Source organism: Aedes albopictus, chromosome 3 (assembly GCF_035046485.1).
Source record: "Aedes albopictus strain Foshan chromosome 3, AalbF5, whole genome shotgun sequence".
Classification (NCBI taxonomy): domain Eukaryota; kingdom Metazoa; phylum Arthropoda; class Insecta; order Diptera; family Culicidae; genus Aedes; species Aedes albopictus.
The window spans coordinates 267,542,110-267,560,001 of NC_085138.1; the positions used below are offsets into that span (position 1 = coordinate 267,542,110).

At 40.0% G+C, this 17,892-nt stretch overlaps 1 protein-coding gene across 1 annotated transcript; it reads right to left on the bottom strand.

Moving 5' to 3' along the window:
* Window positions 1-6,476: 6,476 nt before the first annotated feature.
* LOC134290731 (uncharacterized) lies at window positions 6,477-8,384 on the bottom strand. Its single transcript, XM_062857920.1, has one exon. The coding sequence runs from the start codon at window positions 8,382-8,384 to the stop codon at window positions 6,477-6,479; it is 1,908 nt and encodes a 635-aa protein (XP_062713904.1).
* Between the last annotated feature and the right edge of the window lie 9,508 nt (window positions 8,385-17,892).

Below are 17,892 nucleotides of genomic sequence, written 5' to 3' on the forward strand. Positions count from 1 at the left end.
ATGGAGCAGAAAGAATATTATCGGCTGACAGCACAAACAAAGAAAATTGCCTTGTCCAACGGGAGGACTCGAATCCTCAAGAATAGGCCATCAACCGAGAGGGAGAGGTCACTGAATAGTATAAGGATTTTTACTGAACCGTGCAGCATCGGTTTTCTGTAAAGTGAGTTCCCTGACTGTTTTTCGGTTTAATATTTTAAACTAAGTAAACTATCTTTTTACCATAACAACAACAAAATATTGTAATTGTTCAAATGAAATTAATTAGATCATGATCAATATAATACCTCCTCCAACTTGAATCAAGTTTATGGGTTGGAACTTACTTTTTTTTTGCATAATACTAGATTTACAAATACGTTCGAATTATCGGTAAGAACGATAGAATAATGTAGAACCTGCCTACTACAAAAAAAAACAGAATTATTACACAGAACGTAAACAATTTAATGACATAAATTTATAAGTCTTTGGACTTAATAATTATTTTAATTAATTTAATTAATACGTCATTCTTGTAAAATTGAGTTCAATGTGACGTAAACAATTTGTGGATCATGCATCATTACGTTTCATATGACTAAATATTCAGTTAAATCTGACAGAAAATAACGGAACTTGGGCGTTGAAATTTTCGCCATATGTGCTGCTTGCAAATGTGTTTTTGCCTTTTTCATACATTAAGTGTACTGGAGAAGGGCTACATGTGTGTCTTTTTTTAAATCCAGGAGTTCAAAAATCTTCTAAAGACGCTGGCTGTGTGGGATTCGAATGTATGACTACCCACTAAAAACACTCTACTACACTCTAAGAAAAAATCATGTAAATTTGCGTCACTTGGATGCACATTAGTATGGGACACGCTTGTATGGAAAAAACAAAAACTCGCTCCAGTCGACTTTTTAGATGCCATTTAGGTCCCATATGATCTGTACAAAATTTCAGCGCAATCGGTGAAACTATAATTTAGCGCAAGCGGTTCAAAGTTTGCATAGGATTTACTATGGGAAAAGTTACACTTTCAAACAAAAAATCCCAGAGGTCACCCTTTGTCTCCTTAATGCAAATCGATCAACGTTTCTTGTAGAAAAATCATTTATGAAACTTTCCTTCGAAGACCGCAAATCGATTGGAAGCTTGTGAAAAAAATTATTATTTTATTACCGATTAGTGATCTAACGAACGGTTTTTTGTTTTGTTTTATCAGCAGCACTGCTGCTGCCGTTGTTGCATGGGGTGGCGGGAGGCATCACCACCCCCAGAAACAGCAGCTACAGGCAAGGCAGCAGTTACAGTGCTGCTAATAAAACAAAACAAAAAGCCGTTCGTTTGATCACTAATCGGTAATAAATTAATAACTTTTTTCACCAGCTTCCAATCGATTTGCGGTCTTCGAAGGAAAGTTTCATAAATGATTTTTCTACAAGAAACGTTGATCGATTTGAATCAAGGAGACAAGGGGTGACCTCTAGGATTTTTTATCTGAAAGTGTAACTTTTCCCATAGTAAATCCTATGCAAACTTTGAACCGCTTGCGCTAAATTATATTGCGTAGAAACGGCTATCTCAGTCTTAATTTACGACGATTTATTTTATTCTACCCGACGTTTCGGCCATGGGTTTTGGCCTGTTTCAAGGGAGAAATTGTCTATCGTCCTTGTCCTTGTTCCCTTGAGAAAGGCCATAACCCATAAACGTCGGGTAGAATAAAATAAATCGTCGTAAATTAAGACTGAGATAGCCGTTTCTACGCAATAAGATCCAGTTCCAGTCGAAAAATGCTAAATTATAGTTTCGCCGATTGCGCTGAAATTTTGTACAGATCATATGGGACCTAAATGGAATCAAAAAAGTCGACTGGAGCGAGAATTTGAATTTTGTCCCATACTAATGCACATATGCAAGCGGCACATGTGACTTAAATTTAAATGCCCAAGTGACGCACTTTTCTATTACATTTAACTGAATTCTTCGTCATATGAAACGTAATGCATGCACAATTGACAAATCGTAAACAATCATTTTGAACTCAATTTTACAAGAATGACGTATTAATAAATCAAAATATCTTTATATTTACACCATTAAAATGTTTACGTTCTGTGCAATAAATTAACGTAACGACTTATTCTGATTTTTTCGTAGTGTGTAGCTTACCTCCACCTTAAATTCCCCTGTGATCCGGTTTCACCATGCAGTATTTCTTCGGAAGGAAAGCGTTATGTGCTTTGTGCACCATCACCAATTTGTTATTCTATACACGGAACCGCCAAACTACCCAACATTGAGTTCTTTTGACGCAATCCCATAGTCCCGCCCAATAAGCCAAATTTGAGTAAATCCATTAAACTCACACTAGGTAAATTGCCTTTACCTCCAGCAAAAAAATATACTTAAGAGTAGGTAAATTCATCCTAAGACCCTCCTCATTCAACCCAAATTTGAGTATACCTACATTTACTCAAAATTGGCTTATTGGGTAGACGCATCTCTGTTTGTTTTTGACAACATTGGTGGGGGAAAGAGGGAAAACAACCTAATTTTGGGTAACTAGTTTATTCGATATACTCAGCTTTGAGTAAAATCGACCCAAAAATTAGGTAGTTTGATTTCTCCGTGTATCGTCTTGAACCCTTTGGCTCCTGCGTTAGTTTGTTAATTCCATAGTTTCTAAGCTCTTGGGCTTCCTTCATATTGACCACACGAATGACCATGGGCCGGAACGTGCTCGAATGCTTCGTTCGATTCCGTTTCAGCTTCAATGCTGCAGCCAGGCTTGACAGAAATTTCCTCGCGAGAAAATGAGGAAGCTATTTCGGCGATTTCCAGAGGAGTGAAAATAAAACTCAAAAATCACACCGCAAATCCTCAACAGCACCCAAAGTATCTAAATACCAAGGTAAGAGATTCCCGCTAATATTCACGGATTAGTGAGAAAAGGAAAAAAAGCAAAAAATAGTCATGAAGTTTGTGCTGATTTGTATGGGCACATCACTATTTAGCAAACTTTCTTAAGAAATTAAGCACTCCCATCTTAGAAGCAATTATTTAATTGCATCTGACTGGATTAAAGGTGACCTCCATGCAATAAAACAGAAAATATCGCCATTTGAAAATCGGTAATATTTTTTTTAATTGGTTCTAAACATAATTTTTCAGCATTTAGAAAAATCCAAACTAATAAAACATCACAAACTTTATTGAAATAATGACATTTTAGTTTAAAAACACCAACTTTTCATAACTACCGCAGATGTGTTGGTGAGTCTCATTTTTGACATTTGCGGGAATCTCTTACCTTGGTATCTATAGAGCTTGCTGACGTTTATCCACCTCTCTCTTTCAAGCATGCAGGCGAGATAGGATTTGTTTTCATCGGGAAACCTTTCCTGATGACAACAAATCCTATTCCGCCTACATGTTTGAAAGAGAAAGGTGAATAAACGTCAGCAAGCTCTATTGAACAGCACCGAGCGTCAGCTTGCCGCGCAGAGAGGAGTTCGGCCAACACTCATAATTGCTTGCTGTGTTTCTCACGTCCACTCACACTCAAAAAGCATCCGGGAGTTCCCAGCCGCAGAATAATTGATGCTGTACACGCTAAAACCAGTTAAGTGGTCCCTCAAGGGGCCTAAGGTTGTCAAAAATTGTATGGGACCAAACAAACATGATTTTTTTTTCGACAAAACAAATACGCCATTCCACTAAAACCGGTGATTTTAGGACCCAAAAAACAAAATGTGCTCAGATTTGCAATATCTCTACTCGTTTCCAAGATATTAACAAAAAACAATCGAAAAATCAGTATTTTTAACCTTTTTTTTTATTCCGAAGGAAACTTACTCTATTTTGTTCAATAACACAAATCGCAAATCTAAGCACATTTTCGGCACATTAAGCGTATTTTTAGTCGAAAAAAATTTCATGTTTTTTTGGTCCCATACAATATTGGACAACTTTAGACCCCTTGAGGGACCACTTAGCCTTGAAATACGGACTTCAAATTTTGACACGATCATTTCTAAGCTAAAACAATCATTTTCCACTAACGAAGTTATTTCCAATTTTTGCAAAATAAGGGACGGCCTATTACACATTCACAAAAACAGCTCGTACACTCGTATAAATGCGAAATGTTGATTTTTTTTTGTTTTCCAAGGTCACCACTAAACCTAGTTAGATAGCCGTACAATTTTTTTTGCGAATTTAACGATTTTGCGGGCACAGGAGCTGATTTTGTAAATGTGCAAGTGTTACACATTTTTGGTGTAGTCTGGAAACTATCCACTTTAGCGCTGAGCGGCGTTAGCGTGTAGTTGTGCGGATACTACGGGGTCATTTTTGAGCATCATATGCGATCGACCCCTGGAGCCCTGTTCGATTTCATGCTACGGATAGCTGTTTCTATCTCCTGCACTGATGGAGCTTCGGTGTTGACACGGGTAATGCGTCGAACCCTTGGCGGATCATGCTGAGGTGTTGATGGTGTGGCCGACACATGAAAAAGGCTTCCAAAGTGCTCGAACCGGCGTTTCAACTGGTCAGCTGGGAAGGTTAGCAACTGTCCAGACGTGTCTTTCGCGGGCATGGTAGTATTAATCTTAATCCCACTAAGGCGACGTGAAACATCGTAGAGGAGACGGATGTCGCCGGTGTTTGCGGCTAGGGAGTCAGCACAGGCTCTTTTGTCCCGTCTACATGAGCGTTTTACTTCCTTCTCGAGTGCCGAATAGTGCTGACGGGCTACGGCTTTGGCTCCTCGTGTTTTCCCTCGCTCTATCGCGGCTTTGGCGTTCTTTCGCTCCTCTATCTTCCTCCAGGTATTATCTGTGATCCACTGCTTTCTTCGGGTGCGTAGCTCACCCAAATTATTCTCGCCGGTGGCGATGAAGGCGTTCTTTATGGCACTCCAATGATCTTCTACGCTTCTACCTTCTGGAATATCTGCAGCACGGTTCTCTTGCTCCTCGACGAAGGACCTTTTCACCGCAGTGTCTTCAAGTCGGCTAGTGTTGAACCGGCGCCCGATTTTCTGCTCCTGTCGATGGATCCTAGCAATGCGCAGTCGGATCTCGTTGATTAGGAGATGATGATGTAGGAACTTGTGAGGACCAGAGCTATGTTGGACACTCTCGTTTTCGACTCACAGTTTTGCAGCCCATTAGCTGAAATTGCAGCAAATAAACTTGAACCGAGATTTGTAACTACAACAGCAATTTACAACGTTTTAACGATGGAAAATTCATTAGAATAGTCCTTAGAATCATTTGCAAGCTTTAAAGAGCTTTAAAGCTTTTTTTTCCTCTTACTTTCTTCAGAGTTATTTAACTTATTAACAAAAACAAGTTTGAATCTTGAATATGATGTTAGAAATAACACACATCTTTAATGATGAAAAGCAGATGACATTGATAATCAAGACTCGTAAATTTAAACAGCAGCTGTTCTGACCCTCCATCCAGAAAAAAAATAATCAATTGTTCAAATTTTCCAAACATGATCCCTCTCCATATAGCAAAGCTTCATTTCAATCGCGTGCTTCCGGATGCTCCGTTTCAGCTAGACACGGTGCCAAGTCAGGCGGGATACGCGGATGATTGATGTAGCGCGTCTTTTTGCACGGCATGCGCTAGCAGAAGCTGTCTTCAATTTCTCGCGGGTTCTAGGTACAGTTTCGAGCTTCGACATTACCCTCCCTTCCCCCCGAACCAGTTGCCAACCCAACACGTTTTGGCCTGTTAAGCGCCAAAAGTTTCACCAGATTGATTGATTCTTGTCTCAATTTAGGCTTGCACGCTTCTATCATCGAGTCATGCTCGGGGGGTGGGAGAGGTATTGATCGACGACTGTCAGGCTGCCTGAAATGTGTGTCATTTGGGAGAAGCGAGTGTATGTCAGAGGGATGCTTTCCCGAATGTGACAAATTGGAACAGGAGCACCAATATTGATTCGAGCCGTTCGGATAATTTATTGCGGGGTTGGTCAAAAAATAATACATTAATTAGATGAACTGTTGGGAACGACTGTTGGTATTACGAAATTTGTTTTTTCGGCTGTGCAGTCTTGAATGAAAGCGTTGATTCTACTTAATCTTCGCCGACGTTTCGGTCCTTGGATCGGATCTTCTTCAGGGCCTGTTTTATTAAAATAACATTTAAATTTTTATAACTATACAATTTTGGGACCTCACAAATTACTTACTCGATTCTAATCAACTTTGTTCAAAAAATGAAAATCTTGTTTCGGTGTGTCAGTTTCGAGAGGGTTACAGCTGGTTGGATGGTCTATTGTTATACAAGGGGTTGGTACTTAAAGTGAGATTAATCAAGATAGAGCTATTGATGTCTTACGCATATCATGTGGGGGTGGTTTGGTGCGAATCTTGTATGAGTGTGGTCTAATTCTGTCGGCGGAACACTGGTTTTTTTGGAAACACTGTAGCTAGGTTTGGATCGGATGTAGATGATGACCGAATACTATTGTACATCGAGAGAGGATGGAATGTTGTTATTGCTATGGCTGGTTTGAGGGAGATCTCTAACAGGTTTTCGCAGTGTGTGTATAATATTGCTATATGATCTGTTTAGATTATCTGTATCTGTGCGTCTATTGATAGTGTGTGGATTTGTTGCTATATGACACATTTCGAGAATGGGGAGTGTCGATCTCTTGAACGTGTGATCTACTATTCTTGTGTTTGTTAGGTCGAATCTGTGTTGGTGGTCGATGCAGTGCTCCACGAGAGCAGTACGGCCCTTGAGGTGTTGGATTTCCGGTTCATGGTATTGGTGTCCTTGTTGCAATTTGTTGTCCAGAGAGTTGATAGTGGACTGGTGCCCAGACAGTCTCTTCTGGAGGCTGTTGGTAGTCATCCCCACATAACAGGAACGGCAGTTTTGGCAGGGTATTTCGTACACAATGTTATACTTGTGCGATTGTGGGACTGGATCTTTGGGGTTGGGGTATAGCTTCTGGTTGGTGTTGGTACTTCGTGTTGTGACTCTGATCGATGGGATGTTGTTTTGCAAGGTTTTGCTGATCATAGATGAAAGAGTGTGTACATACGGAATCGATCGGTATTGGATCGGCTCCGTATCGGTTGTTGTAGGTGAAGATAAAGCTGGAACGGGTTGTGGGAGTGGAGGTTGACGATGGAGCAATCTGTTAATCAGAGGCTTTGGGTAGTTGTTTTCCTGTAGCCGTTGTAGTATGAGCTGATCTTGTTCGTGTTTTGTTTTGACTTTGCTGAATGCTCGCACTCTATCTATGAAATTGGACGCAACTCCTATTTTCTGGTCGTACGGATGGAAGGAATAGAAATTCAGCAACCGCCCAGATGAAATTGGCTTCGCATACCAATCAGTTTTAAGAGTGTTGTTCTCGGTCCTGATCACCATCGTGTCCAAGAACGCTAGTTTGTTGTCTTTCTCGATCTCACATGTGAACTGCAAATGTGTGTTGTATCTATTGAAGATGTGGAGTGTTGTCTCTATCTGGTTTTTATGTAGGATGATGAATGTATCATCTACATATTTCTTGATTAATTCCGGAGGAATGTTTGCTGTTCTCGCAGCCCATAACATTAGGTTTTCTAACACTATGTCCGCGAGAATTGGTGAGAGCGGACTCCCCATAGCTGTACCAAACTTTTGGTGATAAAATTTCCCTCGGAAGCAAAAGTAGCTGGCATCAACGCAGAACTCTACGATCTCAATGAAGAAATCTAGATTGATATTGGTGTGCTTTTTTATATCTGTCCACATTGAGATGATTCCCTGTCTCACTAAGTCGATCGGAACGTTCGTGAATAGTGATATCACGTCGAAGGAGACAATTAGGTGATCTGGAGGTACTTGTAGACCATTGACGTACTCACAGAATGCATATGAGTCTTTAATGTTGAAGCTGCTGCTGAATGCCTTCTGTAGTATATTGGCGATGTACTTTGACAGCTCATACGTGGGAGCTGTGACGTTGGGCACCACTGGTCTCAATGGTAGGCCTGGTTTGTGTGCCTTTGGCTGTCCATATATTCTTGGACACACCGCCGCATTATTCGTCAACTTGTATCTGGTTCTGTTGTCAATGAGTTTTAGATCCAGTAGTCTTCTGACGATGTTGTTGTTGTCCTTCTGATATTTCGTAGTTGGATCCCTCTTTATTTCCTCATAGATGGTGGTGTCCTCTACCAGGCTGCCCATTTTCATGTTGTAGTCCTGTAGGTCCATTATGACTGTTCTATTTCCTTTGTCCGCTTCCATGATGAGAACGTCGGGATTGTTCTTGATGAATTGCCTAGTGCTGGATATGGCTTTTTTGCAGAACTGCGTTAGAGAGTCAGTGTTACTAACCCTTTTAGTCCTGTTGATGTAGTTCTGAATCATGTTCACGATCTGCGCTCTAGTTTGATTTGCAGTTTCGTGATCACGTGCTGTTGAAAGAATGTTCTCCACGTCGGCTATCAAGTGGAAAACTGGAACTTGGAAGAGTGTGGTATATGGAAGGGAGAATTTGGGGCCAAGGCTGAGGAGTATCTATAAAAAAGCACACCGATATCAATCTAGATTTCTTCATTGAGATCGTAGAGTTCTGCGTTGATGCCAGCTACTTTTGCTTCCGAGGGAAATTTTATCACCAAAAGTTTGGTACAGCTATGGGGAGTCCGCTCTCACCAATTCTCGCGGACATAGTGTTAGAAAACCTAATGTTATGGGCTGCGAGAACAGCAAACATTCCTCCGGAATTAATCAAGAAATATGTAGATGATACATTCATCATCCTACATAAAAACCAGATAGAGACAACACTCCACATCTTCAATAGATACAACACACATTTGCAGTTCACATGTGAGATCGAGAAAGACAACAAACTAGCGTTCTTGGACACGATGGTGATCAGGACCGAGAACAACACTCTTAAAACTGATTGGTATGCGAAGCCAATTTCATCTGGGCGGTTGCTGAATTTCTATTCCTTCCATCCGTACGACCAGAAAATAGGAGTTGCGTCCAATTTCATAGATAGAGTGCGAGCATTCAGCAAAGTCAAAACAAAACACGAACAAGATCAGCTCATACTACAACGGCTACAGGAAAACAACTACCCAAAGCCTCTGATTAACAGATTGCTCCATCGTCAACCTCCACTCCCACAACCCGTTCCAGCTTTATCTTCACCTACAACAACCGATACGGAGCCGATCCAATACCGATCGATTCCGTATGTACACACTCTTTCATCTATGATCAGCAAAACCTTGCAAAACAACATCCCATCGATCAGAGTCACAACACGAAGTACCAACACCAACCAGAAGCTATACCCCAACCCCAAAGATCCAGTCCCACAATCGCACAAGTATAACATTGTGTACGAAATACCCTGCCAAAACTGCCGTTCCTGTTATGTGGGGATGACCACCAACAGCCTCCAGAAGAGACTGTCTGGGCACCAGTCCACTATCAACTCTCTGGACAACAAACTGCAACAAGGACACCAATACCATGAACCGGAAATCCAACACCTCAAGGGCCGTACTGCTCTCGTGGAGCACTGCATCGACCACCAACACAGATTCGACCTAACAAACACAAGAATAGTAGATCACACGTTCAAGAGATTGACACTCCCCATTCTCGAAATGTGTCATATAGCAACAAATCCACACACTATCAATAGACGCACAGATACAGATAATCTAAACAGATCATATAGCAATATTATACACACACTGCGAAAACCTGTTAGAGATCTCCCTCAAACCAGCCATAGCAATAACAACATTCCATCCTCTCTCGATGTACAATAGTATTCGGTCATCATCTACATCCGATCCAAACCTAGCTACAGTGTTTCCAAAAAAACCAGTGTTCCGCCGACAGAATCAGACCACACTCATACAAGATTCGCACCAAACCACCCCCACATGATATGCGTAAGACATTAATAGCTCTATCTTGATTAATCTCACTTTAAGTACCAACCCCTTGTATAACAATAGACCATCCAACCAGCTATAACCCTCTCGAAACTGACACACCGAAACAAGATTTTCATTTTTTGAACAAAGTTGATTAGAATCGAGTAAGTAATTTGTGAGGTCCCAAAATTGTATAGTTATAAAAATTTAAATGTTATTTTAATAAAACAGGCCCTGAAGAAGGTCCGATCCAAGGACCGAAACGTCGGCGAAGATTAAGTAGAATCAACGCTTTCATTCAAGACTGCACAGCCGAAAAAACAAATTTATTAATTAGATGATCTTGGCTAATTTTACAGCTCGTGTCACATATGCTTTGGAATGGAGATGAAATGAGTCACGAAAACTACAATTTTCGCATTTTAAACCCTTCGGTGAACTGAGACTCAGAGTCGGCTTACTACTGGGTGATCAAGGGGACGCGTGACAAAGTATGGAAACACCGAATTTTCAAGTTCTTTAAACATTTATTGCCCCTATTCTGTGGTGTGTGGGTGTTGGGTTCACATTTGGTGTGGCGTGTATGAGAGGTGATCGATCGGTTTTGGTACTCACTAGTCTACTCCGTCGGCGTTGGCCCACACGGTTACGCACGGTTGCGATAGCCCTACCGTGGGACCGGATTCTCGCAGCGGGCTGCTCGAGGATGTCCGATGGTCCGGAATAGCATCGGAATCGTTCCAGCGGCTTTGCTGGGGTCGATGGAGAATGTAGGCTTCTCCTCTCATTGGCAATATCGGCACGGCCCAGGACGAGACCGGTGTGACCGTGCTGAGGGAGGTCCCTCCTGGGTTATTAGGGCCGGAGGTAGATATTTCGCAAAATGAAGCTTATTCTCGGAGATATGACATTCCTTGGATTTTTTCAGTGATTTCACCAAGGTACCAAGTTCCTAATGACATTTTTTCCGGAGTTCCGTCTGAATTTTTTCTAGAATTTTTTATCTGAGATTATTACAAAAGTTCCACCTGGCATTGATCGCAGATTCACCTGGAATTCTTCCCGGAGTTCCACTTGCAATGCCTTCAGGGGTTCCACCTGCAACTCCTTCGGGAGCTCCACCTGTAATTTCCTCAGAAGTTCGAAATAAATTCCCACCTGGAGTTTCAGCAGGAGTTCTATCTGGAGTTCCACCCAGAGTTTTTCTAGGAGTTCCATCTGGAGTTCTTGAAGCTAAAGACTTTCCGGGAAGATCGTGAGAAGAAACATCCAATTGAATGATTGAAAAAAATCTCGGAAGAAATCCAGAAGGAATTTCCGATAGCGCCTTAGTGAATTACAAATGGAACTCCGGAAACAAATCCTGAAAAATCTGTGGAATAAAATCCTAGGAATTTCAGAGGAAATATTTTCTAGAGAAAATCTATAAGACTCACAAAAAGGGATTGTCGGACTTTTTGGCAGCAAACATCCAGAAAGTATTACCGAAATTAGCGGTAGGATCGTAGCAGGATTCCTGAAGAATCTCCAAAAATCTTTGTTTTTTTTTACATTCAGAAATTCCTGCAAGTATTCCTCTAAAGAGATTTTCCAAGAATATCTCCTCCATGAATTCTACACGAAATTCCACTAAGAACTTATCCATGATTTTTCTGGAAATTCTTCCCAGAATACCTCCAGTCCTCCAAGAATTTCTCCATGACTTCCTTGAGAGATTTCTCCAGATTCATCTAGGAATTACTCCAAGCATTCCACCAAGAATTCTTTCGACGATACCTGCAATAGTTCCTCTAGAAATATCTGCAGGAATTCCAGTGGTTCCACAGGAATGGACGATATCCTGGAGGAATGACCTGAGGAATTCCTGGACGAATCCTACAAACAATTCCTTGAGCGATCCTTGAAATACTTCATGCAGGAATCCCTGTAGGAATTCCAGGAGAAACCCCTTGAGGAATTCCTGAAGGAATTCCTGGAAGAAACTCTGGAATATTCCCTAGAAGAATTGGTGAAGATGTGTTTCAAGACAATCGTGATGAGATTCCTCCAGTGATTTTTCCTGATTTCGTCCAGAGATTTCTTCAGATTCTCCCAGGAATCCCTCCAATGATTCCAGCGAGAATTCCACCAACATTTTTTTCGGGAATCTTTTCACGGATTCCTCCAGGAAAACCTTTTGGGAATTTTCCAAGGAATCTTTCAAAAACTTATCCAAATATTCTTCCAGAGATTTTTCTAGAAATACCTTAAAGAATATCACGAAGAATTCCTCCAGCGATTCCTCAAGGATTTTATCCAGAAAATCCTTCAAGAATTCTTTTGGGAAATTGTTCCTTCTGAAAATCCTCCTGGAAAACAACCAAAGGGCAGATACAGCCGAAGCGGTAAATGCACGAATGTTCAGCATGATCATGGTGAATTCGACTCCCCGTAGGTCCAGAAACATCAAGAAGAAGAAAGAAGAAATATATACAAACATAGTTATGTTCAACCCATTAAAAAAATCCGCTCAAAATTCAATCTTTCTCCTCTTTTATATTACAAACCCTTGTACAGATATTTCAAATAGACGTAAGAGTTCGAAAAAAGAGAAAGAATATGTTCACTTCCTTCGTTCAATCTTTTATCATGCTAATACATGTGCAAACATGTTAAACTTAACATCCTTCCTCCACTCCTGCAAACAAAAAAAAGGCTCCCTGTTTTGTATATACCGGGTATACCTTAAAGGTAGAACTCGACAGGAAAATCCTGTAGCAGAATCCCATACCCAACGCCGCACTTTTACGTCAAAAACACGAAGGGCGTTCCAGCAGTGGCTTTCTAATGGCGCCTTGTAAAATTGGCTAGGACAGACGACAGACCTGTACAAAAAAAAAAGAAAACCCTTCGAAGCCATAAACACGATAAAAAGGGTGCCTCATCTTCCGTTGTCATTGTCGTAGCATTTTCACCGGCTTCCGGTGTGATACCTTCAGCCTACGCCCAAGGGCGTAGCCAGCTTTTCGGCCAGGGGGGGGCGAGCACCCTTACACTGAAAACCACTTTGCAGTAACAAGGAGTTCAAATACTTCATCATTAAAAAAAATAAAAGTGAAGTTTGAAATATGGGTGATTAACAGGAATGGTTCAATGGAAGAATCATATATGATTATAATCCTGTGGAATTCCTCAAGATATTGCTTCAGGAATTTCTTAACAAATGTCATCATGAATTTGAATTTATCCAGCAGTTTCTCCAGAAATTTCTACAATATTTAATGTAGATATTCCAGCAGAAATTACCTTCGGAAAACTTGCAGTAAATCCGTTGGGAATACCTTCAGAAATTTCTTCAATAATTCCTCCAGAAGTTTTATTACGAATTTCACCATGCATTCTTTTGAGAATTTCCCCAGTAATTCTTTACAAATATCATTCTTAAGTTCACCAGAAATCCGTTTGAGAAGCTCCAGAAAATACTTTAGGAATTTCTCCGGGAATTCTTTCAAAAGTTCCAATCAAACTAAGATTCCTTTGCTTGAGATATACCCAAGGAAATTTTTGGAGAAATTTCTTCGAAAAATCCTTTAATGAATTCCTTCGGAATAACCGAAAAAATTCTTTGAAAATTTCTAAAGGAATTCCTTCGGAAATTTCTGGAGGAATATCTTTGGAAGTTGCTAGAGGAATGCATTCGGATATATTTGAAGGAATCAATTAAAAAATAATTTCAGGAATTTATTTCGAAAATCCTTGAGGAATTCCACCGGAAATTCCTTGACAAATTCTTCAGAAATTTCTTGAGGAATTCCTTCATTTCTAAAGCTCCTTGAGAAATTCCATAAGACATTCCTTCGAGAGTTCTTCTACGATTTCCTTTAGAAGATTCTTCGGGAATTCCTTGAGGAATTTCTTTGAAATAGATTCAGAATATTCCTTGAGGAACTCCTTCGAAGTTTTCGTGAGAATTCCTTGAGGAATACCTTCAAAAATTCTTGACGGAATTTATCCGGAAATTTCTGTGAGAATTCCTTCCCAAATTCCTGAAGCAATTCTTTCGAAAATATTGAAAAAAATACACTAAATGTATCATGATATGTATATCCCTTCTAAAATTCCATAAAGAATTTCTTTAAAAATCTTTCAAAACTTCCTTGAAAAAATATTTCGGAAATTCTTGAAGAAATGCTTTTTGTGATTTTTCATTTCCTAGAGGAACTCATTCGGAAATTCTGTGAAGAATTCCTTTAAAAATGCCTTGATAAGGAAAATTCGGAAATTGTCAAAGGAGTTCGTTTGGAAACTTTTTTGACATATGTCTGAAATGTCTTATGGAATACCTTCGGAAATTTCGTGAGAAATTGATTGATAAGCTCGTTGAGGAATTTTTTCGGTTTTTTTTTTTTATAAATATTTACGAAATTCGTCAAGGAATTCCAGCGAAAGATCCTTGAGAAGTTTCTTCGGAAATTCCTCAAGAAATTCCTTCAAAAATGTATTGCGGAACTCCTACGAAAACTTGAGAAACTTCTTCAAACATTCCTTCAGAAACACGTTTGAGGATTATGTAAGAAAATCCTAAGGAAATTTTTTGAGGATAACCGTCAAAAATTTTTATAGGAATTCATTCGGAAATTTTTGGAGGTATTTCAATGCAAATCCATAAGAAATTTCTTTGGAAATTCCGGGAGGGATTTCTTTGGAAATTCGTAGAGGAATTCCTTCGGAAATTCAGGAGAAAATCTCGGAAATTCCTGGAGTAATACCTTCGGAAATACCTGAAGAAATTCCTTCCTGAAATTTCTGGAGGAATTCCTTCGGAAATTCATGGAGGAATTCCTTCAGAAAATCCTTGAGCGATTCCTTCGCAAAAGTCCTTCTGAAATTTATGGAGGAATTCCTTCGGAAATTCGTGAAGGAATTCCTGGAGAAATCCTTTCAAAAATTCCTGGTGGAATTCCTTCGGACATTCATGAAAGAATTCCTTCGAAAATTACGGCAGGAAATCCTTTGAAAATTCCAGGTGAAATTCCTTTGAAAATCCCTGGAGGAACTCCACCGGAAATTTCTGCAGGAATTCCCTCGGAAATTTCAGGAGGAATGCCTTCGGTAATTGCTGGAAGATTTCCTTCGGAAATTCCTGAAGGAAACCTATGAAGGAATTCCTTCGGAAATTCCTGAAGGAAACCTATGAAGGAATTCCTTCGGAAATTCCAGGAGGAATTCCTTCGGAAATTGCAGAAGGAATTTCTTTGAAAATTCCTGGAGGATCTCCTTCGGAAATTCCTGGAGAATTTCCTCCGGAAATTTCTGAAGAAATTCATCCGGAATTCATGGAAAAAAACTCTCAGGAAATTCCTGGAGGAATTCTTTTGAAAATTCGTGGGGGAATTTCTTCAGAAATTCGTGAATGAATTCTTTCGGAAAATTTCTGGAGCAATTCCTTCGGAAATTCATGGAGGAACTCCTTCGGAAAATGCTTTAGGATTTCCTTCGCAAAATTCCTAGAAGAATTCCTTCGGAAATTCATGGAGGAATTCCTTCGGTATTTCCTGGAAGAATTCCTCCGGAAATTCCTCGAGGAATTGCTTGGGAAATTCGTGGAGGGATTCCGTCGGAAAATTTCTGGAGGAATTCCTTTGGAAATTCATGTAGGAATGCCTTCGGAAAATTCTTTAGAAGTTCCTTCGCAAAATTCCTGGAGGAATTCATTCAAAAATTCATGGAGGATTTTTTTCGGACATTCATGGAGGAATTCCTTCGGAAATTCCAGGAGGATATCCTTTGAAAATTCCAAGAGAAATTCCTTAGAAAATTCCTAGAAGAATTTCTTCGGAAATTCTTGGAGGAATTCCTCCGGAAATTCCTCGAGGAATTTCTTCGGAAATTCGTAGAGGAATTCCGTCGGAAAATTTGTGGAGGAATTCCTTCGGAAATTCATGGAGGCATTCCTTCGGAAAATCCTTTAGAAATTCCTTGGCATGGAGGAATTCCTTCGAAAATTCATGGAGGGATTTCTTCGGACATTCATGAAGGAATTCCTTTGGAAATTCCAGGAGGAAATCCTTTGAAAAATCCAAGAGGAATTCCCTTGAAAATTCCTGGAAGAATTCCTTCGGAAATTCCTGGAGGAGTTCCTCTGGATATTCCTAGAGTAATTCCTCCAGAAATTTGTGAAGGAATTTTTCCGAAATTTCCTGGAGAAATTTCTCCGGAAGTTCCTGGAGGATTCCCCTCGGAAATTCCTGGAGGAATTGAGAAATTCTTGGAGGAATTCTCTCGGAAATACAAGGAGGAATTCATTCGGAAAATACTGAACGAATTCCTTCGCAAAATTCCTGGTGAAATTACATCGGAAATTCATGGAGAAATTCCTTGGGAAATTTCCAAATGAATTTCTCCAGGAATTTCCGACGGTTTTTTTTTTCTCCTGGAATTTCCAAAAAAATCGTTCAGGAATTCCCAAAAGAGTTTCTCCAGGAATTTCCGAAGGAATTTCCAAAGGAATTCCTCCGAGAATTTTTAAAGAAATTCCTGCAAGAATTTCCGAAGGAATTATTCCAGGAATTTCCGAAATAATTGCTCCACGAATTTCAGAAGGAATGCATCCATGAGATTCCGGAGGGATTTCTCCAGGTATTTCCGAAGAAATTCCCCTAAGAATTTCCGAAATAATTCCTGCAGGAATTTCCAAAGGAATTCCTCCATGAATCTTCAAACGAATTCGTCCAGCAATTTCCGAAGGAATTCCTCCCGGAATTTCCGAAAGAGTTCTTCCAGGAATTTTTGTAGGAATTCCGAACGGAATTTGTAAAGGAATTCCTCCATGAATTTTCAAAGGAATTCCTCTTGGAATTTCCAAAAATAAAATCCAAAAAGACTTTCCGAAAAAAATTCTCCAGGAATTTCCGAAAGAATACCTCCAGGCATTTCCGAAGGAATTCTTCCAGTAATTTCCGAAGAAATTATTCCAGCAATTTCCGAAGGAATTCCTGGAATTTTCAAAGGAATTCGTCCAGTAATATCCGAAGGAATTCCTCGAGGAATCATAAAAAGCATTCCTCTAAGAAGTTTAGAATGATTTTTTTTTCCAGGAATGTCCTAAGGAATTCATCTAAGGATTTTTTCAGGAATTTCTCTGTAGATCTCTAAAAGAATTCCTCCAGAAATTTCCCGAGGTATTCATCCAAGATTTTTCGAGGGAACTCCCCAAGGAATTTCCGAAGGAATTCCTCCAGAAATTTCCGAAGGAATTCCTTCAGGAATTTCCGAACGAATTCCTTCAGGAATTTCCGAAGGAATTCTTCCAGGAATTTGTGAAGGGATTCCTCCAAGAATTTTGGAAGGAATTAATTCTGGAATTTTTTTAAGGAATTCCTCCAGGATTTTTTGCTTCAAAAATTTCCGAAGCAATTCCTCCCGGAATTTCCGAAAAAAATCCTCCAGGAATTCCTAAAGAAATTCCTTCTGGAATTTCCGAATGAATTCCTCCAGGAATCTCCAAAGGAATTCGTCCAGCAATTTCCGAAGGAATTCCTCCAGGAATTTCTGAAAGAATTCGTCCAGAAATTTCCGAAAGTATTCATCCAAGATTTTTCGAAGGACCTTGCCAAGGAATTTTCGATGGAATTCCTCCAGTAAATTCCGATCGAAGTCCTTCAGGAATTTCCGATGGAATTTCTCCAGAAATTTCTGAAGGAATTCTTCCAGGATTTTGCGAAGGGATTCCTCCAAGAATATTGGTAGGAATTCCTCAAGGAATTTCCAATGGAATTCGTCCAGCAATTTCCGAATGAATTCCTCCGGGAATCTCCAAAGGAATTTGTCCAGCAATTTCCGAAGGAATTCCTCCCGAAATTTCTGAAAGAATTCCTCCAGGAATTTTTTGAAGGAATTGCTAAGGGAATTTCCGAAGGAATTCCTCCCGGAATTTCCGAAAGAATTCCTTCAGGAGGAATTCCTTCGGAAATTCCCTTAGCAATTCCTTC

Bases quoted from the DNA above. Each gene is read 5' to 3' on its own strand.
- LOC134290731 (XM_062857920.1), bottom strand. From the start codon at position 8,384: ATGATTCAGAACTACATCAACAGGACTAAAAGGGTTAGTAACACTGAC.